Source organism: Xiphophorus hellerii, chromosome 18, assembly GCF_003331165.1.
Source record: "Xiphophorus hellerii strain 12219 chromosome 18, Xiphophorus_hellerii-4.1, whole genome shotgun sequence".
NCBI lineage: Eukaryota > Metazoa > Chordata > Actinopteri > Cyprinodontiformes > Poeciliidae > Xiphophorus > Xiphophorus hellerii.
In genome coordinates this window covers 14,478,099-14,502,018 of record NC_045689.1, presented here as the reverse complement: position 1 = coordinate 14,502,018, position 23,920 = coordinate 14,478,099, and the positions used below count along the sequence as shown (strand labels likewise).

The 23,920-nt window shown below is 37.0% G+C and overlaps 2 protein-coding genes across 2 annotated transcripts; one reads left to right on the top strand and one right to left on the bottom strand.

Moving 5' to 3' along the window:
- Positions 1–199: 199 nt before the first annotated feature.
- Positions 200–6,473, bottom strand: mmp20b (matrix metallopeptidase 20b (enamelysin)). The gene is made up of 10 exons (XM_032590362.1): positions 6,280–6,473; positions 4,197–4,435; positions 3,179–3,327; positions 2,809–2,934; positions 2,563–2,721; positions 2,326–2,458; positions 2,080–2,213; positions 1,249–1,405; positions 805–908; positions 200–407 (listed from the first exon to the last, which is right to left on the bottom strand). The coding sequence occupies exons 1-10, from the start codon at positions 6,412–6,414 to the stop codon at positions 307–309; spliced, it is 1,437 nt and encodes a 478-aa protein (XP_032446253.1). The 5' UTR covers positions 6,415–6,473; the 3' UTR covers positions 200–306.
- Positions 6,474–14,926: 8,453 nt separating this feature from the next.
- On the top strand, positions 14,927–18,635 carry mmp13b (matrix metallopeptidase 13b). The gene is made up of 11 exons (XM_032590251.1): positions 14,927–15,109; positions 15,201–15,311; positions 15,506–15,633; positions 15,724–15,872; positions 15,967–16,092; positions 16,181–16,336; positions 16,427–16,547; positions 17,037–17,170; positions 17,254–17,413; positions 17,536–17,639; positions 18,229–18,635. The coding sequence occupies exons 1-11, from the start codon at positions 14,942–14,944 to the stop codon at positions 18,330–18,332; spliced, it is 1,461 nt and encodes a 486-aa protein (XP_032446142.1). The 5' UTR covers positions 14,927–14,941; the 3' UTR covers positions 18,333–18,635.
- Positions 18,636–23,920: the final 5,285 nt, after the last annotated feature.

Sequence of the window (23,920 nt, the reverse complement as noted above, 5' to 3'; positions counted from 1 at the left end):
ATTAGTGCTGAGAGCTCTTTTCTTTCTACTAAGTCATGCCTAAACCTGCAGCCATATGTGAGAAACACATAAATTGGTTTCTGCTTGTCTGTATGTCAGTCTACACCAAGTACAGACAGTAAAAATGAAAATTTATGACACCAACCACAGAGCAACCCAAGAACATTTCACTGTGATACACATTCAAATGGCAAAGGTATTAAGGTGTTCAATTCTTTATTTTAAAGAAGACATATAGAGACATTTCACCCTAAAAAAATGTTTGCAGGTCATTCTCCTTCTGTATCTGTTTCAACGCGTTTTCTTTCAACAGCCAAGCCAAGCATTAGCTGTTTCCACTCCGACAATAGATTTGTGGGTGTAGTCAAATTTGTAGACTTGTGGTCCCACAAAGAAGTAGATGAAATCTAAAATGAACAATAAAACAGACAAAACACATCTTTAGAACACAACATACAGACAGAGCGATGTTCAACCTTTTTCAAATTGTTGATGTCTAGACTTATGCAAGCCTTTTCTTGAAGGTGTTTACAACCATGAATCTCTTTTGGACTTAAATATCAACCTTTCTTACAACTAAAATTGCACTATATCACATAAAGGAATTCAAATGTCAAATTATACAGTGTAAATCATACACTATATATGCAAGCTGTAAAAACCCAAATTCATGCTGCAGGTGTTAGATGCAAATCCACATTCCATATTAACAAGCCCCCAAGGCTACAGACTCTTCTAAATCAGTACAAACTGTATTTGGTATCATATTTCCAAGTGGATAGGTGCATTGGGCAATGTACTCACTTCTTTTATAGAAAGCTGCATTTATTGTGGTGTTGACTCCCGGGAAGTCATCACTGATGGATCTTGGGTAACCAAAATCCATCACCTTTCGGTTCTCGTTGTAACTGAAAAAAAAACACAGGACAAATTTAAAGTCACACTTATGTGATTTTCACTCTGAGAAAGATCAAAATGTGTATTTCATGCATCAGCAGGTAAAGCAATCTTATGTATTGTAAACAAAAGAGTGTTGATTGATTGAAATTGTATGTCTAGTACAGTAAATCTGTGCTTTATGACCCAGTTTTTTCATGCTAATGGCTGCCTGGGCAAAGTATTATAATTATGTCAAATACTTCAACTTTGCGGGACATCTTTGGCATAAAAGTATGTGTGAATATGTTGACAAAAAGCTAGAAAATTCCTTTTGCAGCAGGAACATATTGTTTTTAAGTATTTCCTTACCTCCAGTAAATATCATGCATAAAGAAGAGGGTACGTCCTGTTTTAACAACATGCACAGTTGCATCAACATCTTGAACCCAAGCTGGAAATCCAAAGAAGGAAAGTGATCTTGGCTTTCCCCTCACAACAGACCCTCTTACTGTCCAGAATGTGGACTCTGTTAACAGAAAAGGGTTTTGAATATTTTATAATTTTTTGACTGAAACCGAAGGAATCAAAATGTTTTTTCTTCCAGTGCAGCAATTGAAAAGCAAAAATCCAATTAAGTCTGTTTAAACAATGAAGCCAGTATCACAGAGCAGAGTGACAGAAGTGCTGTTCATATCAATGACACGCTGCTCACTCTGCTCTCACACCGGCTCTCTGACCACCAGGGTGCCTCAGTCCTTATGTAAATCACACTAAGAGGAGAAAGGGCTTTTAGGTGTCATTTCTGCAATAAGGTGCTCTAATATAACCTACATCACTTAAAAATCATACTTACAAATTAATCCTGCATACTATTTCAAGCAGGATTATTATTGTCAAATTTATACTATTTACAAGAGTCACAAACTGCATTTATACATTTGATTAAAAACCCATTTAATCACAATTTTTTTTCCCCCTGCAAAATATTAGTATTTTTATTTGCTACTGGTCCTGAAAAAGACAAAGAGTTGATACAAAAATGACCAGAATTTGACTAAAGTCAGAGTCTTCCACAATAGGAATAGAATATAAATGTGCTCAGCATACACAGAACCTAGATCTGTTTTGAAATAAGTGGTAGTTCAGTGAACTATTCTCAGCATGATACAGGTTATATAGGAAGCAATAACACATAGTTACCATGAATAAGGTAAGCAGTTGATCTGCGAGGTATCCAGAAGGCAGCGTCGATTCTGGTTTCAATCATAGGCATAAAGTTGGATATGGGACCTTCCTTTATGTCAGACTGTGCATTATGTTTAATCCAGAGATATCTAATGGAGTGAATACCCCAAGGTTAAAAACAGACATTGTTAGTAAATATACCTCTCAAATAATATCTGATGAATGCATATGCACTTATTCATTTTGTAAATATACACATACTTGTCTCTGAAAAAGAAGGTGGCATCCCCAAGAGTTGCTACAGCATCAAAGGTCATGTCTGGTGCACATTTGTCCTGCACTAGCCTCTGCAACAGCGGTCTGTGGATCCAGTTTCTATTAACCCTGAGAGGAGCTGACACATCAAGACAACTTAGTGAGATATTTAAGAATAAATAATGCATTTATAAGTTAAATATGCAGTAGCACATTAAAATATGACAAACAAAAGCAGCTTACTGTAAAGTGCTTTGATATTGGCTACATCTTCTCTGGACAGTAGGTTTGTTGGATGGAAGGCTTTGTAAGTTGGATACATCAGGGATTCTGGGTTTCTAGAGTGTCTAAGTCCCAAAGCATGGCCAAATTCATGAGCTGCTACTACAAACAGATTATACCCTGAAACAGAACAGAGGCATTGAGACCAACATTGCTATGCTTGCTGCTGTTCTGCTCAGCCTCGTCTTGTATGACTGAGTTCAGCACCTGCACCTCCTGCTGTCCAGCGCTCATCATCATCAAAGTGCGTGTCTCCTCCAGTACCAATGCCTGGACCAAAGGCGTGAGCCAGCGTGCCTCTGGGGCCATCAAAAGGATAAAAATCCCCATGCGCTTCAGAATATAATCCAGGCCAAACATGAAACAGAAACCACAGAGAAAACCATTCTCCAAATTACAGCCGTCCGTTCACCTCATCTGAATGAGTTCAGCAGTGTTCATATGATGACGCTGCTTCAGTTATCTGTTAAATTACTACTGTGGCTTCCTAAGTTGATACCCACTATGTTTATATTACATTCTGTTGATTTTCTGTCATCTACTGCCACTGTCAACAGGAGGCCAATGATGGACTTACCATAGGTTACAAACTCCACCATGATGTCAGCATTGTGGCTGTGTGTTCTGACGAACGTCAGACCGCTGGCTCTGGCCCAAACACTGAAAGCTGACTCTATCAGAGAGTCCACAATGCTGCTCCGCAAATCTCTGGTGTATCTGCCTATACTATGAAGAGAAAAAAAATCACAAGGGTTGCTGTTTATTTATACCATGGCCATCAGAATAAAATCACAAATAGCACTTTTGTTTTTCCTTCAAGCCTATAAAGTACATGAAATAATGAACATTACTGAACAAGTTCAGTAATCGATCCCAATAATTGATTACTGGGATCGATAGCCACAAAACCGATCCCAGTAAACACTATTCACAATGTGAGCTCATCAAAATTGACACACATCCTTTAGAGAAGTGACAGGACTTCAATATCCCTTCATTTCCTGTATTACGTGTTTTTCAATGTGTATAGCATTAAAGCATACAGACCAAGATCGAAAGAAGTATGACAGAAGTTTTAGTTTCGAAGTATATGTTGATTTTGATTTAGAATGAACATATAGTTAGATATTTGGAAATATTATATGGTTATGAGTAATAAGTAAGCAAAATATGGAAGACGGTTAGCTTTACAGCTTTCTTCTTAATTAAATGTTTATTTTGTGTATAAATTACTGAGCCTCCGGTTATTTACTGGAACAGAGAACACTGTCTCTGTTCTGATCCAACAGAATCATTTCTGTTCTGTAGGATCAGAACAGAGACAGTGTTACATAAGGGCATGGTCATGTTGACGCTCCAACAGACCCACAAGACATGTCAAAGTCATGAATCCAAAGCTAAAAATGTGCTAGCTGCTGTGAATTGTGACAACCGCTTCTGCCTATTTCTGCCAAACATTTTATTGCCTGTTAGCCTTAAAGTATGCCTCAGGTTTTAGGACTTGGCTTGGCTTGGCTATTTGGAGAAGACAGACTGATTTATTTTTTGACATGACAAAAAAAAAAAGTAAAATCAGTCTGAGCCACACACAGTACCGGTATGTGAGGACATTCTTATTCCAGCGTGTGCCCTGGATATGACTGTACTCCTCCACATCTGGAACACCACACCGGGGGCTCTGCATCACTTGTAGAGTTTCAGAGTCTAAAACTCCAGTCGAATTGAGCCCAAAGAACATCTGCATTTCTTTCACTTTGGAGATAAAGGATGGCTCGCTCCTCTTCTTGCGCACCAAATGATCATTTACCAGGTTGTAGTACTGACGAAGGAAGTCCTGTGAACAGATTGAAGAGATACCATTTATAAAACAGTAGAGACAGAAAAAGAAATCAACTGGTTCCAGCATAATAGAAGCAAAATCATATTGTTCAGGATAGACTGGGGTTTAGGAAGTGCTGTAGAACTATATGGTTCATCTTTAAGCATGAGTTAAAACATAATATTTTAAGAAATAGCTTAATTTACAGCCCCTAAATGGTTAGATTCAAATCTACTTGAACTGAATTACAACCATGCCAGCAGAAAAAGCATTATCATATAAATGTTCTTGCAGCTTTGGGTAAAGGAACACACGTCTTTGTTCTAGTGAAGTACATACTGACCAATTACTTTAAGCCCAATACTGAGATTCATCATTGGTGAGAAAATGTAAACAAACTTTAGTTAAAATTTTGAGATCTAGTTTGTAGAGTAAAAGAAGTCAAAGCCTCATTATTATTTACAGTCTTCCATTTTTGTGCTATTCAACTATCAGACATTAGAAAACCTCTTCAATACGTTGGTCAAATGTGGAATGAAATGGTGGGCTATGTGAATGACTTCCTTTAACAAAAGATGAGTACAAAAAAATCAACTGAATTGAATTCAAGTTAATGAAAATTGTATTAATACCAAAGGGAAATTAAAATCATGATATAGTACGCAGTTTCTATTTTCTTCTATTTTGTAAGCTGGAGCTCCAGTGTGAGAATAACTCAACACCCAAGTTGATCATGTTCTGGTTGCATGTGGTAAACTCAGAATACTTCACACCTGTTGTAGATTTATATTTAAAATTATTTCAGGTAGCCAAAAAGTTTGTTCTGACAGGAAATGAGACAGGAATCTCTCAAAAAATAATGAAGCAGTGAAAAATGGCCTGTCAAAATTTTTTATATATATTTTTCAATAATCAGTGGCAAAGCCTTTAATTAGTATTATAACCAACCCTTCTTAAAATTGCTGTCCAGCTTTTTGGTGTTGCCACTACATTTGACCATGTGTTTTTGGTGATGAGCTCCAAGTACTTGAGGTTGGAAGCACTTCTTGTCATTGCCCTAATCCTTAGCTCTTTCAACATCAGAATCAAGCTGGAAGTCTGGTGGGGGACCATCAAAAGTGTCAGTATCACGTCTGCTTAGAAAATCTTTACAAACTTTCCAAGATGTTGATAGATAGTTTTTATCTGGAACTTGCACAGTGACTTGGCAGTCACATTATATGGATATCGAGCTCCTGCTAGTATCCTGCATTTTGAATCTCTAATTCTATAACGCTTTCTTATTGTATCCCCATTGTAAACATCCAACCTTCTGAATAGAGTGCACCTGTATATTAGTATACATTTTGTCAACCAAAGTCGACTATTTGTCCATAAAGTTCTTCATTTATAAATGGCAAACTTTTTTAAACCAGAAATAGAGTTTTAAAATAAATCTCTTCATGTCAATCTAAAGATCTCTTTTTTGCTATTGCAGGCTATAAGTTGTTCTTTTCTTCACTCTTATTCATAGGCTTAATGATCATCATAAGATAGTCTAATTGATATCTGGGGTTTTGAAAAAGTATGCCAATTCTAGACTAAATCCATAACACAAACCTGATATATTATCACAAGTGGAGGGCTGGAACAGTCTTTAAATGACATGCAATTGGGTAGAAAAAGAAACTGCATGTATTTTTGTTTTGTTGGTCTGGTTTTTAACCGAGCAGCATTTCAATTTCAACTGAGGAAAAGAAAATATGATTACAAACAAATCTGTTGAGCAACGAAAAAAATCTGCTCTAAAAACAATCTGACTTACACATACTCCCCTCTCACACAGGTCTAAAACACAATTGAAGCAATGATGCACTTACTGTGGCTAGCTTCAAGTCGGGCTCTGTTTCTGGTGAAGGAGAGCTCTCTTCTTCTGGGATAGCTTTAGGAGCTGTGAAACCTGAATCAGTCAAGAGAGAGACCAGGATGCAGCAGGAGAGCAGCATGTCAGACATTTCAGACTTTCTAACAGGACGTGTAGTGACCCACGATGGAGACAGAAGTTCTGGCTAATGAGAACGCCTTTTTAAATACCTATTGTGACTCATACTGCTTGCAAATCCAAGGAAAGCCTCATTTAGTCCTATGGAATTAGGGAGGGGTTTGCAGAAAGCAAGTGCAAGGGACAGCAAAAACCAGACATTTGAACATTTTTCTTATCATCTGACAAACTTGTGGTGATTGTGATTTAGATAGATGCAACTTGTGCTGCAAATTATGTGAGTTCTATGTGTTGGTAAATTCACAGGACACTGAAATAATATGTTTGAGGGCCATTGAAGAATATAAGTCATGGATTCACTCATCATCTTTATTGGGGATGAAATTGCGTATTGAAAGAGCAAGATGTTATAGGACAAAATTTTTGCCATCAACAACATTTATAGACAAATAGGATTTTTATTTCAAATTTATAATTTCTTTAGCAGAAACCATGGAGGAAACTCAAGCAAACTCTTTGCACATTGATGCAACACTGTGACCTGTTCATCCCATGCATTCTGAAAGCTCTCCCAAAATAACACCATAAAAGCCTTTTCTTGTCCAACTTAATTGCATGTGAGAACATTTCAGTGAGAAATGAAAAGGCAGTTGAAATTGCAGGGTGGACTTAGGGCCTTCACAGAACAAAATGGCCACCAGCCAGGTTGCCCAGTCTGGCAAGTGTGGTGCTGCAGTGAAATTGGGATATACTGTAATTAGAGTTGATTGGTCATTGTTAAGCTTTATGGGTCTGAGAGCATTCCTCTGCAGAAAAAACTGAGCTAACATTTCCAAGACATCATAAATTTGAGTTGTTACGGTTTGGTGGCCTGAGCACAGACAAGGTAACAAAGTGGATATAAAGAGTGTTGTTGGCAGAGAGAACAGCATTAAACTGCCAGGTTACAAGAGGGGATTTATGATGTCTGCAATTTATGTTGTAAAAAATTTGTAAATATTTGATCTGCAGTGACGTGCCTTACCTTGCGGTTGATCTTTATGGTGTGAATATTGGTGTGTTAAGTGTGTTAAGACTTGTAGATATAGTCAACATATTCACACACATCTCCTTTTGTCACATGAACTCTTCATCTGTTACATTTCTTGGGTGCTACTTCATCTCCTTTCACAGATTTTCTGTTGTAAGCAGAAATACAATCCGTGCCTTCCATGACCATAATGGTCTAGGTCTTTTGTCTCCACTCATGGTTAAAGACTCATCTGTGACTCATTTTTGGTGTTGTGGTTGAGTTTTTTGTCCAAGTTTTTAAAGGACATGGTTTATTGGTTTGTTGACACTGGTGGAATGGTAAAGTTGACTCGTGGCTTTTTCACAAAACCAGCCCAAAACCTCATATTTGGACCTCAGTGGATTGTTTGGGTTATACTGTTGGAAGTGGCTGCAGCACTTCCTCACTCTGTAAGTGAAGCACAGTTCAGTACATGTGCCTTCTAAAGCAGGGGGCTTCCATGATTATGATCCATTTTGTCATAGTGAGTTTGAGATGATGTTCTCTGTGACTTTGGTTCCAGTGATAAGATCCTAGCAGCTGGTGTTGGATGGATATTTCAACTTTATCATCACCAAATAAGGCAGGTTCTTGGAGCTCCGGGCAGAAGAAAACTGACGGCCATTTTACATTTTTAAATGTACATGTTTAAATAATTACATGAACAACTTTATTCTTCTCACTGAGCTTCTTGTTGATGGTCTTGCATCCGATCATAGCACTGTTCAGATCTACAGTCTTGTCCATGATGTCTATTGACATATTTTGATCTTGTTCATGTACATGAGAGATGTGAAGAGAGGCAATAATTCAGTAGGCAGGTGTCAGAAGTATCTGCAGTAACCTTATTAGTTCATCTAACAATGGGGGACAGATTGTTTTTCAAGAGAATTCAGTCCTCGTTTTACTCAACAAAATAACAAGAATATTTTGATTATATGCAAAGTGTGTTTTCTGGATTTCTACTATAAACATTAAATATTTCTTTTTATTTTGTTTATGAGCAACATTATTAAATTTGAAGCCTGTGAAATTATCATGCCATAAAACTACTCTTACCTGAAATCTTGACTCCTTTTTCATCATAGTTTGGCAATTTACTTGCAAACACCAGCACCAGTATGAATCATTCTTACACATCATAAAAGGCGATCCACCAACATCATGGGACATGTGAGCTTGCAGCTCATGTTGCTGCAATTGCAGAATCAAAGGAGTTTCTTACAACCTCCAGCCGTCAGAGGATTTCCAAGGAATGAACTCTGTCACCATCATTATACCTCCAATGTCCATGCTATCATATTTACCATGCACATATTTATCAGATTAGATGTTGCACTTGCATGTGAACGCAACTGCAGCGTTGCTTTTACAACTTGTCACTCATTCTATAATCCTCTATTAAATATCGCAGTCCATAGTGGTTGTGGGTTATTACTACCTGTAGAGGATCTGGGGCATGACACTGGTTGGTCAACTGTTCCCCTCATTTAGGATTGGGACATTTTAATCAATCTCAATGCGCAGTAATCTGAAAGAGTCTCGGCTAAAAAAAGAAAAAAACTTTTCTTTGAAAAAAAAACAGAAGAAAATACTAAGGATTTTTCTAAAATGAACAAAAGCTTAACTGATCATCTGAATTGGTGAATAGGAATTTGAAAATTTACTTAATAAATATATTTAGTCTGCAGTAGAAAGTTTAAACAGTCTCTGTCTGTTAAACAAAGTTCTGCAACATTTTGAGGGCAACATTAACTCAGTATACACCAGTGAAAATTGAGTCAGATGTAAACACAGAAAACCACGAAGAAATGTTGCTCTCATAAAATGTTGCTTTCTGGGAATCAACTGGCTGGAGCTTGACTTCCCAGCTTGACAATTATCTCTGACAGACTGTTGATGAAAGTAAAAAAAAAATAGATCTTATACCGTTGGACCATCAATCACTATCTGAGCCACGATACCAACCACAACAGTCTGATTTGTCCTGTATTTGTCCTGTGGTCCTGTAAACTTAAAACTGAACAAACATAAGTAATATAAATATATATATATATATATATATATATATATATATATATTATACACTGCTCAAAAAAATAAAGGGAACACTTAAACAGGTGTTTAACACTTAAAGTGTTCCCTTTATTTTTTTGAGCAGTATATATATATTTAAAAAAATATATATATATATATATATATATATATATATATATATATATATATATATATATATATATATATATATATATATATATATATATATATATATATATATATTGTACTTTAAAAAGCCTTGGAAACTATTTCCAATGACAATATAAGGCATATTTATACAAAGTATATGAGTAAATTTTAGAGCAAATATCTGTTTTTATACCATACTACCTCCTCATTTCCATTTCTTTAGTAACCGAAGCACCCACTTCCTGTTTCCTCCCCATGAATCTAACAGATGAATTACTTTATTAATAAGTAAGAGTAAGAAATCATAGCTTTATCCAACCTGTGAATGCATTATCCTGAGTCCACATCCAGATCTTCACACTACCTAGAAATCATCACAGACAGAGACATCTATGGCTCCCCTTAGTGGTGATATAAGGCACTGTAATGCAAGGCTCTGCATTCCTGTTAAAATAAAGGTTGACTAAGATGAAGATTACACTGAGTGTCCATAAATGTATCAGAAAAACGTCAAGATTTTCACAAAGTTTCAGGTAAACCTTTTTACTGTAATGTAACTAACATTCCTCTTCAATATATAATGACAGCAATGACAATTACAGGTCATGGATCATAAGGTCCAGCAAATTTGATTATGCAGAGAGTATTATGTAAAATCCTTGCATCAAATGACATAAATAAACTGCATTTTGCTGGTGGAAATGAGCTGCAGATCCGGATTGAAAACTGATCTGAATTGTGCAAACACTGGGTCATGAAGAGGCAGTGGTGGGCCGTCAGGGCCTGCAAAGCCTTCTCTGCTGGCCTAAAAATATCTGAATCACAGACTGATGTTAATTATATTTTGTCCATGAATACGTATTAAATAAATCCAAATGGTCTGTCCGCTTCCTTTCATTGCTAGCCCCCTGGTTGCGCTGCTTCCAGACGTGTATTTTCATATTTAAGCATTTAGTCAATCACATTTCAGCCACTATTTGTTGCCAGGGTCAAAGAAATCTGCCTGGAGGCCTTGTAGCATAAAATAAATTTCGATCAAACTGTTGCTTCAACCAATCAGATTTTGAGTTGGCGACACCAAGGCCCTCTAACAGACGTACGGAAACGTCAGCGTATTCACGCGCTCTGATTGGCTAGTCAAAGCGTGTACTAGCCAGAGCTAGCAAACTGCATCTGTAGCGAGCTGCACAAGCAAAGACATTGTTGTGTTGATTTAATAGCTGTTTTGTCAACCCACAATGGGTGAAGGAGGAGAAGAAATGGATTTGGTTGGAGATTTACTGTCAAAGCCATTTTCAAGACGGACTTTTCAAGAAAAGCTGGACATTGTTAAGCAAGGTCGGGCAACTCCGAAGCTAGCGAGCCTGTCACAACCGGGAAAAGGATTTGTCCGCCACTTTCAGTCTACTAAGTACGAGCGGTACTCCTGGCTCACAAGCTCCGAGGAACGCTGCAAATTATATTGCTGGGAGTGAACGGACATTCTCAGCCCTTAAGCGAATTAAAACTTATGCCAGAAATACGACAGGGCAGGCTCGACTTTCAGCATTAGCTTCGATGGCGATAGAAAAGGACTTCTTCATGGAACTGAAACGCACGGATAATCTGCACAACAGAGTAATTGAAATCTTCTTGAGGAAAGAAAGGAGGATGGATTTTGTGTACAAATAATCAGGATTTTTGGTGAGTAAAATGTTGCTATATTCCTAAATAATATTGCAATTTTATCAGGTTATTTTTTTATGTGTGTCGCAGCTGTACCTGCAGTAGAAGTTTTATAGTCATAAAATAGTTTTTGAGGGTTGGATTGATTCAGACGGAGCACTATTGAAGGCCTAGGTGTGAAATGCACGGCCTGCCACTGTGAAGAGGAGACTGGAGTCATTTACAGTCAAGGTTTAAGCATCCAAAGCTTTTGCATCGAGTCTCTGCTGCCCTCTAGTGTTCGGGAAGACTTTTTTTTTTTTTTCCAAATTTACCTGACAGCATGACATCAGCTCAGCAGTTCTTGGGATTTCAACCTAAAACTTTACACAACATATCTTAATTCTAAGCCTACAGTATTGTATTATTATTGTTAATATTTTTTTTTTACTGTTTTTGTTGTTAGATTTTGCTTGCACCCATGTAAACTAACTCATCCATTTTTAAAGACTGAGCCTGACTGCTAAAACAAGATTAATTTAAAATAGGCTAAATTAAAGATTTCTACTTAAACATCTGTGTCTAAAAAGTAACAGGTCTGTTTCATAGACATGTGTTCTAGACATCTCATTAGTGCTGAGCAAATTGAATTCACCTTTAGAAAGGTATTCTACTACTTCATTGTTGCCTTTGAATCCAGTGTAACAAAACATTTTTGCACACCAATATTGTCAACGGAATATGTTGCAGTCCAGTAGTGGTCTTTCTGTGCACCACTGGACTTAACATCAGAGAAAACCAAGTGGCTTTGGGTTTGAACAAGACTCCTGATTTGTCCTGTGAAGAGTCCAAGAAGGTCTAAAAATCTGCAACCACTATGTAAAATCATACAGACGCAGCATGTCAGTTAGATAAAAGATCATTTAAAGCTTGTTCAGTTTAAACTTTTATTTACTGTTAATTGCCAAATCTTCGGGGATCGATAAAAGCAAAAATCGGTAAAGTGTATTTGAGAGGAAATACTGGATACAAATAGCAAGTTGACTGGCTCCCGTTCAGTTGCAACATTAAAGTCCTGGAAATGGGTAGTGAATTAAAGGCATCCTGCTGTTTAGCACGTCTTTTAGTCATTGCTTTCTGGAAGAAAACAAGTGTATCCCCTGTCTTAGAGAGTGTGTTCTTCTCTCATCAAATTACAAATGTGTTTATTTTGTTTACTGGAATGTTATATGTAATACTTTCTATAACTTATGAATATTGTATGACAATTTTCAAGGGTTTTGAACTGAGGTACTGTTTGTGTGGGGGTGTAGCAGCTAAAACAACAGTAAAAAATCCCTCCAGAGTCTTAACTTCCCCTTGCATGAATCAGACTCACTCTGTCAACCACCCCCTAAACACTGATGCTGTTCCAAAAATATTTGTCTGCACAGGATGTTGCAACGCGTAGTCACATTTTTAGACATGCATCATATTTCCGATAAAGTCCAGTTAGCGATACCTTTTCAAATCCCGAAGTTGGTTGTCTGTCTATATACATTCAAACATAATAGTTTTTAAAAAAATTGGACATAATGTTCTAAGTGTCAGCTTAGTTTAGAAAGTGTGAGCAGTACAAACCTACAATCGAATAAATCAAGGATCATCACCTGGCCGATTTTGATTTATATCTCGATCTTTATGCATTTCAGGGCTCTTTTATAATAAATAGCTGTTTATGACATACAAAATGTATTGCATTCATGCATTCTAACCAAAATACGTTGTTTTCTGGTTATTGTTTGACTTGGCTACTGGTTGTTTTTTGGTTGTTTATTATTAGAATACTTAATTTAACATTTGAAAATAGTCGTAATCTGACAGATACAGATGACATTTTGTTTAAGAAGTTAAAGAATCCTATTGTTGTGATGCAGTGAGTGGATAATGATATAGCTCTGTTGTTTTTCCCAGACAGTGATGGAATAGTAAATTAAGTCGGCAGCAAGTCTTTACATGTCAGAACACGAGGTAGTGATACTCTTGCTTTGCTTTGAACACAACAGGGCCAATGGACTCTGTAGAAATCATATCATTTAGTGAATATTTCAACTGATATGCTTTACAAATATTTTCATTTCAGTTATAATGTAATGAATATAATTTAATTTTGAGTATTTAATATTTTTCAAACTGTGAAAAATACTGTGTTGGAGGGAGTTGCTGAATCACAACTCTTAAAAAAAATAAAAAAATCCCAATTTCTTAAGAACACATTCCACGTATTAAAAGTGGGAGTTCACATAATGTTGATTTTCCACTCAACAAGTTTCAGTGCTAAACAACTTATTCAGTAGTACTTCCATCTGGTTTTAATAGTAACGTCAGAACATGAGCTCATGGCTCAGTTTTGGCACTGGCTCTAATTCTGCAGCTGAAACATGAACACCTTTGGCTTTAGTTATAAAAACCATGGCCGTTTGATGTAAACAAAAAGTTAGGAGTAACCTATGCACAATATCAATCTGCTTTTTATCAAATTTATTTAAGCGTTGCAAGAATTGAATCTATTACAGGTCTGTTGTGATAAATTTAGTTTTTAAAATGACATTTATAAGTCCTACTCTCTGTGTTGTTTCTAAATCCAGCTCAGAGGTGTGAAAATACCAGTCAGCATTGTAAATACTGTACACAAATACTGAATACTGTTGAAAACAGTATTCATAGATTCAATATTGTCTGTTTTCAGGAATACAATAACCGATTATGTGCTTTGTCTAGATAAATTGTATACCTGGTAAACAGTGTTTCCTAAATACATCAAGGGATAAATCAAGATCTTCTAGGTTGTGCAAAACCAAATTATTTCTTTTGCTCAAACTTTTAGTGCTCCAAGCTTTTTGAGACTTTCTAAGCAGTAAGCTAACTAGCAAGATTTTGAGTGAAAATCTGAATGTGAGATAAATCTGAACTTAAACAGCTTAGTGAAAGGACTGACAAATAAATTAGGGCAAAAATTAATCTCAAATTTAATTAATTTTTTGTTTAAGATTAGATTTATGATGACCCTCCACTATCACCACCATTACCATGAGAGGTGAAGGCGGAAAAAAAACGTTTATAATTCATTATACTTATATTCATTTATTTAAGTGTTTAAACTTAAACACTAATACACATGGAAACATTTATATTAAGAGGATGTTGAACTATGACAGGAAACATTTGAATTAAATAGATGAGGCTGGAGGGCTGGTGTTTAAGCTATTGACATAAATCTTTTTGTTGTGTTTCTTACTCATGCGTCCCAGATTTTACTCTAAAATAAGAAAATAGACACAAGACTATCATAAGACACACAGCAACATGAAGGTAATTTCCCTTTTTTGCTAAAAGAAAAAAAGAGGAAATTATCCTTATCCAAGCAATTCTTCTACAAGCCATATCTACTGATGAGACATTTTTACTGAAGAAAACATCTGTTCTCAAATCACCCAAATCAGTGCAATGGGTTATGTTCATCAAAGAGTTTCTGTGTTGAAGAAGTCACTATACTTTTGCAGATACATACACATTCCTGTACAACCAAAAAAAGGAAGTGGCTAGGTACTTTTGCATGATTCACAGGGGATTGGGGTGGTCACCAGGGCAAAACACTTTAAATACCCCTCAGAGCTTCATGATGCCAGTGGCTTGTTTGGACAACTCAGTGTCAACAATGTTTCCTTTGCTGATGCTGCTGCTGCCGGTGTTGGCTCAATACTCCTTTGCTCTGCCTCTGCCTACTGGGAAGAAAGAAAACCTTGTTACAGACAAGGTCAGGATAGACGACCTCTTGATAGCTGAGGTAAGATTCTTGTAAACCTTTTTTCCTTCGTATACTTACTTCAGTGTTTTCTTGTAATTTGGCATAAAATCTGTTTGTTTTTTTTACACAGAAATACCTTCGTCACTACTATGGTCTTCCAACTGGTCTCCAAAGTAGACAGTCGTCATCAAGTGATTTTAAAAACAAGGTCCAGCAAATGCAAAAATTTTTCAAGCTTCAGGTAACCAGAAGTATGCAATTGTTAATTTAGACTTTTTCTGTGGTTCTTTTCTTTTCTCATCAGCATTTTAAGAGTAAATTGTATAGACAACATTTTACATATGGAAGAAGTTCTCATCCTTTTAAAGTCTTTAGAAAGAGCAAAGTTTTGACTTGACACTTGTTTACAATTTTCTTGTTTTTCCACTTGCGAAGGTAACTGGAAATCTTGATGACAACACCCTGGAGGTCATGAAGCGGCCCAGATGTGGCGTACCAGATGTTGGGGAGTACAACCACTTCCCTCGACACCTCAAATGGGAAAACAACAACGTCACATTCAGGTAACTATTAAATCCTTAAGAAGAGAATTTGATATTTTGAGTCAATTTTATAAAAATGTTCTGATTGTCTCATGCTCCCCAATGTTTCAGGATTGTGAATTATACTCCCGATCTGAAGCGATCTGATGTAGACAGAGCAATCCGAAACGCGCTGAATGTTTGGGCGGATGTCACCCCTTTGACCTTCAAGAAGATGCATGATGGCAACGCAGACATTATGATCAGCTTTGGAACAAAAGGTGATGAAGCACTGTGGCTTTTAGAAAGTACACATGTTAAATAGTTCATGTTAGGTTCAGCAGGCTGAATACTTGTTTGCCTTTTGTACTGAAGAGCATGGTGACTACAATCCATTTGACGGACCTGATGGGCTGCTGGCTCATGCCTACCCTCCAGGCCCAGGAATTGGAGGAGACACTCACTTTGATGAGGATGAACATTGGACCAAAGATTCATCAGGTGACTATGATGCAGATGTATAACTAATAGCAAACCGAATTCTGTCACAAAAGAACAGTGGTTTAAATTCTATGTATTTTCTCTGCAGCGTACAATCTGTTTATTGTAGCAGCCCATGAGTTAGGTCACGCACTTGGTATGTCCCATTCATCGGACGCAGGTGCCCTGATGTACCCAGTCTACTCGTTCACCTCTGGCTTCCCACTGGCTGAAGATGACATTGAAGGCATTCAAGCTCTCTATGGTGGGCATATAGAAACTTTGGTTAGAAATTGTAATGTACAATAATTGCATGAGGCAAGTCTGTTCATGCTATTGTAAATGTCAATTTCAGGTCCCAACCCCAATCCCAGAAAAAGGAAGCCAAAACCCGATGCACCTAACAAATGTGATCCTGAGTTGAGTTTTGATGCTGTAACAGAATTAAGAGGAGAAACCATCATTTTCAAAGACAGGTAAAGTGAAGGCATGTCCCATTCATTGGATGCAGGTGCCCCGATGAATGGGCACCTGCGACAGGTAAAGTGAAGGCTAACATCGTCCTAATGGCTCACATTGAAACCAAACTCCTCATTATCAGTAAACTGTTTCACAGTGGTGAAACTGGAAAATATAACAAAAATGACAAGAAGTCGATATCCAATAATGACTTTAACTCTTCGAAGTTAGAGTTTTTTTTAAAGTCACATGAAAAGCTTCATCTCGACCCAGCAGAGTTTTGCCTAATCCTGCGCTTCATTTGATGAACAGTCAGTGGCAGCTTAGAGATAACCTTGCCATTGCCGACTTATCACAGTTTTTTTGCGATGTAGGCTAATGTGTCTGGACAAAAATCCAGTTTTCATCTGAACCAGTTTCAATTATTACCCCATCCCAATTTCTGCACCTGTAACATTTTTGTGAATGCTTGGCCAGTTTGTCTGCAGCGCTGCTTCTTTTTGCAGGTTCTACTGGCGTCTCCATCCACAGATGGCAGAACCTGAGCAAACGCTGATCAAGTCCACATGGCCCTCCCTGCCAAATAAAGTGGATGCAGCGTATGAGTACCCAGAGAAGGATTTCGTCTTCATATTTAGTGGTGGGTTAAATATAAATGTCTGATTATCTAACATATACTACACAGCACATGTAACACCAATACCCTGTTGTTTGTTCAACCAGGGATCCGTATGTGGGCCTTGAATGGATATTCAGTTGTGGATGGCTACCCAAAGTACATACATAAACTTGGTCTTCCCAAATCAGTTAGAAAGATAGATGCAGCTGTGCATATAAAAAACACTGGGAAAACTCTGCTCTTTGCCGATGAAGAATACTGGAGGTAAGATGTTACACAGAATGTGATATTAAAAAGGCAAGCATACATTTTTTGTGCTTCACAGCTTGGTCTCTTGGAATCTTTATTGATTCTCTGTATTTCTGTGCATTTTGTGTTACCTACAGTTACGATGAAGCAACAGGCACCATGGACCCTGGTTTTCCAAAATCTGTTGAGGATGACTTTCCAGGAATGCATGACGAGTTTGATGCTGTCACTTTTCAACAGGGTAATATGCAAAACTCAGTATTTAGTTAATGATCCAATGTGTAATATTTGCCGGTAGCAATAAAATACGGGACTCAAATCTGTTCATTTAGAACAAAGGATCCCAATTTATTTTTTGACTTTCCTTCCACTAAATACTCATGGCAATGATTTGAAATCTCAGAACACAGATCACAAATACTGTTTAACAGAACACTTTCAAAAGTGACTTTTTGACGATGTAGCAACAATAAACCTTCAATGTAGAATCCTATAATAAGAATAAGTGGGTTTTTTTACTCATGCCTCTTTATTTAATAGATTAAATAAGAAGTCTATACTCCTTCTAGTATAGACTAAATATAAGTGCTCATAACTAATATGAGCACTAAAAATAGCTTGTTATGTATTTCAGGAAATTAGCAGAAACTCTAATCTGCTGCATCTTTCAAATTAGAGAATGTGGAGCATTTAAATTAAATTATGGAAGTTTCCAGCCTTACCACCAGATGTTGCAAAAATACTTCACACGAAAAGAAATTCCTGTGAATATTTGATGTTTTCTATATTCTGTCATTTCCTTACATTTGTTCATCTTTGTTCTCTTGCAGGCTACTTGTATTTCTTCCATGAAAATATGCAGTATGAGTACAGCTACAGATTCAGGAAGGTGATCCGCATTATGAGGACCAACTCCTTCCTCAACTGTATGTGAACAGATGATAAACAGTCTAGACAAATTGGGATGGGACAAAACACAGTAGGGTGTTAAAATGAACAGATTTAGGGTATAAAAAAATAAATGTCAAAAGATTTGTGCTGGACACAGAATTCCATGTGATTCTTCAGAATTTCATGAACTTATAATTTACCTATTTATTTTGCATGTGTTGCTTATTTATACTGGATGTTTTCTAACAGATATTCACCAGGATGTCTGTAGGAATTTATTGACTGAATTCAAATTACATGGATTCACACATGTGAATAAATAAAGTCTAATTTTCTTTGCATTCCTCATTGGTGTGGCTAACTGACTTCTCTAGTTTCTAAGTTACAACAGGTGGGGTGTTTTGTGTGTTTACTACAGACGCACTTACTGCCTGCCCTCACACTTTTCAAACTTTCATTTGTAGAAAGATATTAAAAGCTGTGTGTCACTGTTTGACTTAATAGCTAAGCAGATGTTGGTCTGTCACATAAAATCTTAATAAAATACATTGAAATTTGAGACTGCAACCTGAGAAAATATGAACAACTTAAAGAGGAATCAACATTTTTGAAAGGCACCCTGAAAGAAATATTTTACAAAGATTCAGATACTTTTGATTTTATTTGATTTTACTGTTCAACAGATGCACTATCAATAAACTAGCTCAGCACACACAAAGCAGAAAAAGGAGAAGAGTCTTTTTACAGCAGCTCTTTTAATTGTAGATTTTCAATAAATTCATTTGCATAATGTTACCACAAGAGGACGCTAGAAATTTACAGTTTGAGAACAGCCGCCATCCTCTTGGAAGAGACTCCTGATCCAGTTAGAGTCCTTCAGTAAATTTTGGGAGAGGTTAATTGACTGTCATATACTGTATAACATCAGTGATCATAAAATGCTGCATCATTCCCAGGATTTCTCACTCAGACGTCTAAATTACAAAGCATTTCAAGTCAAACAATAATTAAATTTATGCACTTTCAGCAGAAAAAGGCTGAGAAAAGTTTTTTTTTTTTTTAATAAGTCATTATTTTAAAATTTAAAGTGTATCACCTTACCTGAACACTAACCACTTCAGTAAATAGTTTCTATGTGGCGAGTTAAAAAGAATGTGTTGAAGGACAGACGTGAGATGAATTAAGATTGTTTTCATTTGCGTCCACTAAAAAAATTAAAAACTGGCCAAAGACCTTGCGTCAAAGTCCAGGAAATAGTGTTTCCTGAACCAAGAAGCCTAATCCACAGGCTCAGTCATGTGGATGTAATTAGAGAGCAGTGAAGCAATCACATCATTTGGCTTTTTTTTTTTTTTTAAGGTTTTGGGGAATTTTGCTGCGTCAACAGATCACAAATTCTGTTTGTTCATCACTGTGCTGCCAGAAACACAAAATATCTGAAAAGTTGACCTTCGTAAATATGATATGCTTTTGGTGTGAGACTCTGGAAACTGTTTTAGAGAAAAGCTGTTAGTAAAATCTCTTCTCCTCCAGCTTTGTTTGCATCTTGTTGAAGGTTGAATGTCAGCAGCCAGAGGAACAGAGCTGCTGTTCAGTCTGAAGCCCTCATTTATCAATGGAAACTAAAAAAGGGATGCTCTTGTTTTTCCAGGTTTACAGACATGTTCTGACATGCTCATTTGTGGTTTGCTCAAACCCATGAACTGTGGAAGACATTAAAAAACTTGTCCAGGAAACAGAAAAACCTAGATACATAGATAAAAAACAACATCATTTCAGTCTTTTAAGGTGGTTTTATAGTTAAAGTCAGCTTCACTCTTTTGATCTCATTAGAGCCCCAGCTGGACACCTCGATCTGCTCTCTGCACCGGTCAGAACATATTACTGTAAGCCGCTCACAGACAAAATGAAAACATAAATTAGGGATTATCAGAAGATAATCAACTCTGAATTTTAAAGTCTTACTGTTCTGAAGGGTTTATAGAGTCAGGTATGTTTTCAATTCTGCTGATGGTCATGAAACTAAAACTTGAGCCAGGATGACTAGGGCTGCAATGATCTGGATTTTAGCAGTCAGACTGGGATGAGCCAGCAAAAAGCATATCTCCACACATCTTTAAATTAACATTTATCAACTGTTATTTTTTTTTATTTTTTATTTTTTTTTCACTGTTTCACTCTTATTTTATTTGTAGATCTGCCATAACTCCATTTTTACCTTTGTCTCAGAGGCTTTTGTAACAAAGGAATAAATAAAATGTGTTCTGAGGCTGGTCAGAAAAAAGACGAAAGAGAAAAGTTTTGCAGAGCAGGAGTGCTTGATGGAAACCAGATGGAGGAGAACAACAGGGAGGGCAGCGAGCTCAGGATATAAGCCGTTTCCTCTGGGAACCTCCACTCCCAGACCACCACTAGGAACAAAGTTACGCAAGACCCCCGCTCTACCTTTGCTAAGCTGCTTGTTCAGAATGTAAGCAAACCCTGTGGGGTAGAGAGACATGGTTTCTTTGTGGGAACTAACAAGCATACACACACCTCATAACAAATTCATCTTTAGCAATTGTGTGGCACACAAGCTGTTTTATGGTGCCAACGGCTACTGTTTGTACAAGTGCATTTTAAAATTCGCAAGTAAAAGAAGAATCTATGGTGTTTGTGGTGCGGAGTGTGCAACCCTCTTATTTCCTTCCCTAATGTTCAGTTTATTTACTGCAGGGGCTTTCTTTTTCTTGTCATGCTCCTGCATGTTGCTTTATTAACAAAGCCATGCTTGACTAAAGAGGTGCAACCTCTGTGCAGATTAACCCTTGAATCTAGAAAAGCTGATTCTGCAGCTATTGATTGGTACAGTGGTGTACAAACCCAGATAACTGTCAGCACAGATAGATTACAGAGATCAGTTCACCAGAGATCCAGTGTTGATCTTATCAAAGGCTGGGAGAACATTATTAGGAAGCTAAAAATTTCTTTTTCCTCCCTTTTCATGCAGGGGAGGAAAAATTTGTTTGATGAACATTTTTGTATATCTGCTCTATGGTTGGATTTCTTTATTTATTACCTTTAGATGTCTCGAGGTGAAATCCACTTGGAGAGTTTTGTGAACTGAACTCACAGTTGACTCAGACATGTTGAACCTGCAATGACGCCTGAGCTCTTGGGCTCCGAATCATCATGGAAACCAGTGGGAGGGCCTTCTAAATGTCTACAAAAATAGTGAATCACGCACTGCTCATTTCTCAACATTTACTTCATGGCTTATTTCAGTAACAATGTTGTCAAATTCTGACAACATTGTTAAGAAATGTTGTCAGAATTTGAAGTAGTTTATCATTTAAACTTTTGGTTGGTTGAGAACACTGTTTAAGTAACCCAGGGTACTTGTTGAATTTTCAGGAGATTGTCAGTAATCTAAATTGAGCCTTTCTGACAATCAGATGACTAATTTAAATGTTTAAATGAACAGGAACTGTGAAGGAAGAGTTTACAAATTCATCTTCTCACTGGAAATAGTGAGATATTTGCAGGGGGACAATGTCAACACATGGCCAGACATCAAGCTGACATAATGATGTATTTTAAGGCATTTTCGCATATCTTAGTTGTGAGTGTATGTGTGTGCAGGGGTGTGCGGGTGTGGGCGTGTGTGTGTGTATGGTTGTTTTGTCTTATGTGTCTGTTGCCCAGTGATGGAGTGGCAACCTGTCCAGGTTGCATCCTCTCTAAGCAATACAAGAAGAAGCAGCTCTAGCCTATGGATGAATGGATTAATGTTTCTGCCAAATATTCCTTTCATCCTTTAACACTAATAATTTTTGTTCCTCTAGTGTTTGCTAACAGCATTTCTTGTTCACACAATGCCAAATACTTCTTGTTAGCATATGAATGACAAAAACATTTCTGCATTAAATAGTTTAAAAAAAAACATTGCTTCTGGTGTAGAAGTCAATTTTACACTAGACTGCGGCAGCTATAAAAGCCAAACTGGTCATTTTCTACGGAAATACAAACTTTGAAGGCAACAGTGGCTCAGAGAAAACAATTGGATCTTTGTGCTCCATAACAATCTGACCTGATGGATTGTTTTTCTGACAAACAAAACCTCTGTGCTGCCCTGCAGTTCACTGAGTTCGAGCAAAGGGACATTTAAAGCAAGAACACAACATTTTAACTTGTTTCCTTCACTGTGTTGTATTTAGCAGAAAAAAGCTACGACTGCACAGTTTCAGTGGCAGTTGGAGCTCAGGATTGAATGAAAATGAATTGGCTTCTCAAATGGCTGGTTTCTCCAGAGGATCTTTTCAGGAAGTCACAATACATTTGTCTGATATCTGCTCAAGCAGGAACAATGTGTTTAATAAAGACACCCAGGTTCTACTTATCTGGACAAATTATACACAACCCAAAGCTTCCCTCAACTTTGAATTGATCACATCTTACTACTGGGTCACCACATAAAAGCAATCCATTACCTTTCAAGTTCTGTGCTCACATTTGCTGCACTGCAGCAAATCCATGCTCAAATGCAGAGTGGCATGCTTTTGCATTGAACCCCCTCGAAACAAGTAGAATGATTTTTTTGTGATTACAGAGGATTACCAGTTTTACATGTTTGGGGCAACTTTCTTGTTGCATAGTTCTCTCTTGAATTTGGGTCAGAACTTTGGCTAGGCTGTGCTACCATGATTATGCTTTATTTAAGGTATTACTTTGTAAATCTGCTCCATAAACCTTCTGGAAGGTGAACTTCCACTCCAGTCCAGATTTTCTATTGGGCTTTTCCACGATTAGGTTAATCTAATATCTACCTGATGAAACTCAGTGATAAAGAAAAGCAGCCCACAGCATGGCGTTGACACCACCATGTCTTATGATGATCATCATATGTTCAGGCTGATTTGTTAATTTTCCACAACTCACAGTATTTTGCATACATATATACAACTTCTATTTGCGCCTCATTTGATCTGTTCAGGCTTGTGGCAAAAAGCAAACGGGACTCCTTGAAGGTTTTTTTTAACATTGTTTTTATTTTTGACACTCTTCTATAATGTTCCATATCTATGGTGTGCACAACTAATAATTGTGTGTTGACAGACTGAGTTGTGGATTTTTGCAGCTCCTCTAGATTTGCTTCTTGTCTGCTTCGCTTATTCACGTTTTCCTTGCCTAACACGGTTGGCCATGTCTTGGTAGGACTGAAGTTCTGCAAAACCATCAAGACCAGAGATATTGTTTTGTAACATAACCTTATTTTAAGATTATCTATAACATTATTTCTGACCTGTCTGCACTGTTTCTTGTTCTTCATGCTGTTTGTTTGATAATGTTATAATGTGTGAATAGTTTTTATATATATTACACCGTGTTTCGGCTTCCCTTCTACTTTCTGTTAGTCTGTCACATAAAACCCCAAAAATATGCAATCAGTCAGGAAATCAACCTTTCATTCATAATGTTTTTATAACATCTTATGAATGAATCTTCTGGATGTCAGATTTTGTCTATCAAGACAAGTTTTATGTTCCAAAGTTTTTGATCCTTGAGAAAACAAAAGAAAGACAAGGTAACAGAACATGCTTGGGTATGTCTGTTCCTTTACTCCTGTGGGAAATGCAGCTTCCTCCCCTCCTT

Bases quoted from the DNA above. Each gene is read 5' to 3' on its own strand.
- mmp13b (XM_032590251.1), top strand. From the start codon at position 14,942: ATGATGCCAGTGGCTTGTTTGGACAACTCAGTGTCAACAATGTTTCCT. The intron at 15,110-15,200 runs GTAAGATTCTTG...TTTTTTACACAG, and splicing joins ACGACCTCTTGATAGCTGAG to AAATACCTTCGTCACTACTA. The intron at 15,873-15,966 runs GTGATGAAGCAC...TTTGTACTGAAG, and splicing joins GATCAGCTTTGGAACAAAAG to AGCATGGTGACTACAATCCA.
- mmp20b (XM_032590362.1), bottom strand. From the start codon at position 6,414: ATGTCTGACATGCTGCTCTCCTGCTGCATCCTGGTCTCTCTCTTGACT. The intron at 4,436-6,279 runs GTAAGTGCATCA...ATCTGTTCACAG, and splicing joins CCGACTTGAAGCTAGCCACA to GACTTCCTTCGTCAGTACTA. The intron at 2,459-2,562 runs GTAAGCTGCTTT...TTGATGTGTCAG, and splicing joins CAATATCAAAGCACTTTACA to CTCCTCTCAGGGTTAATAGA.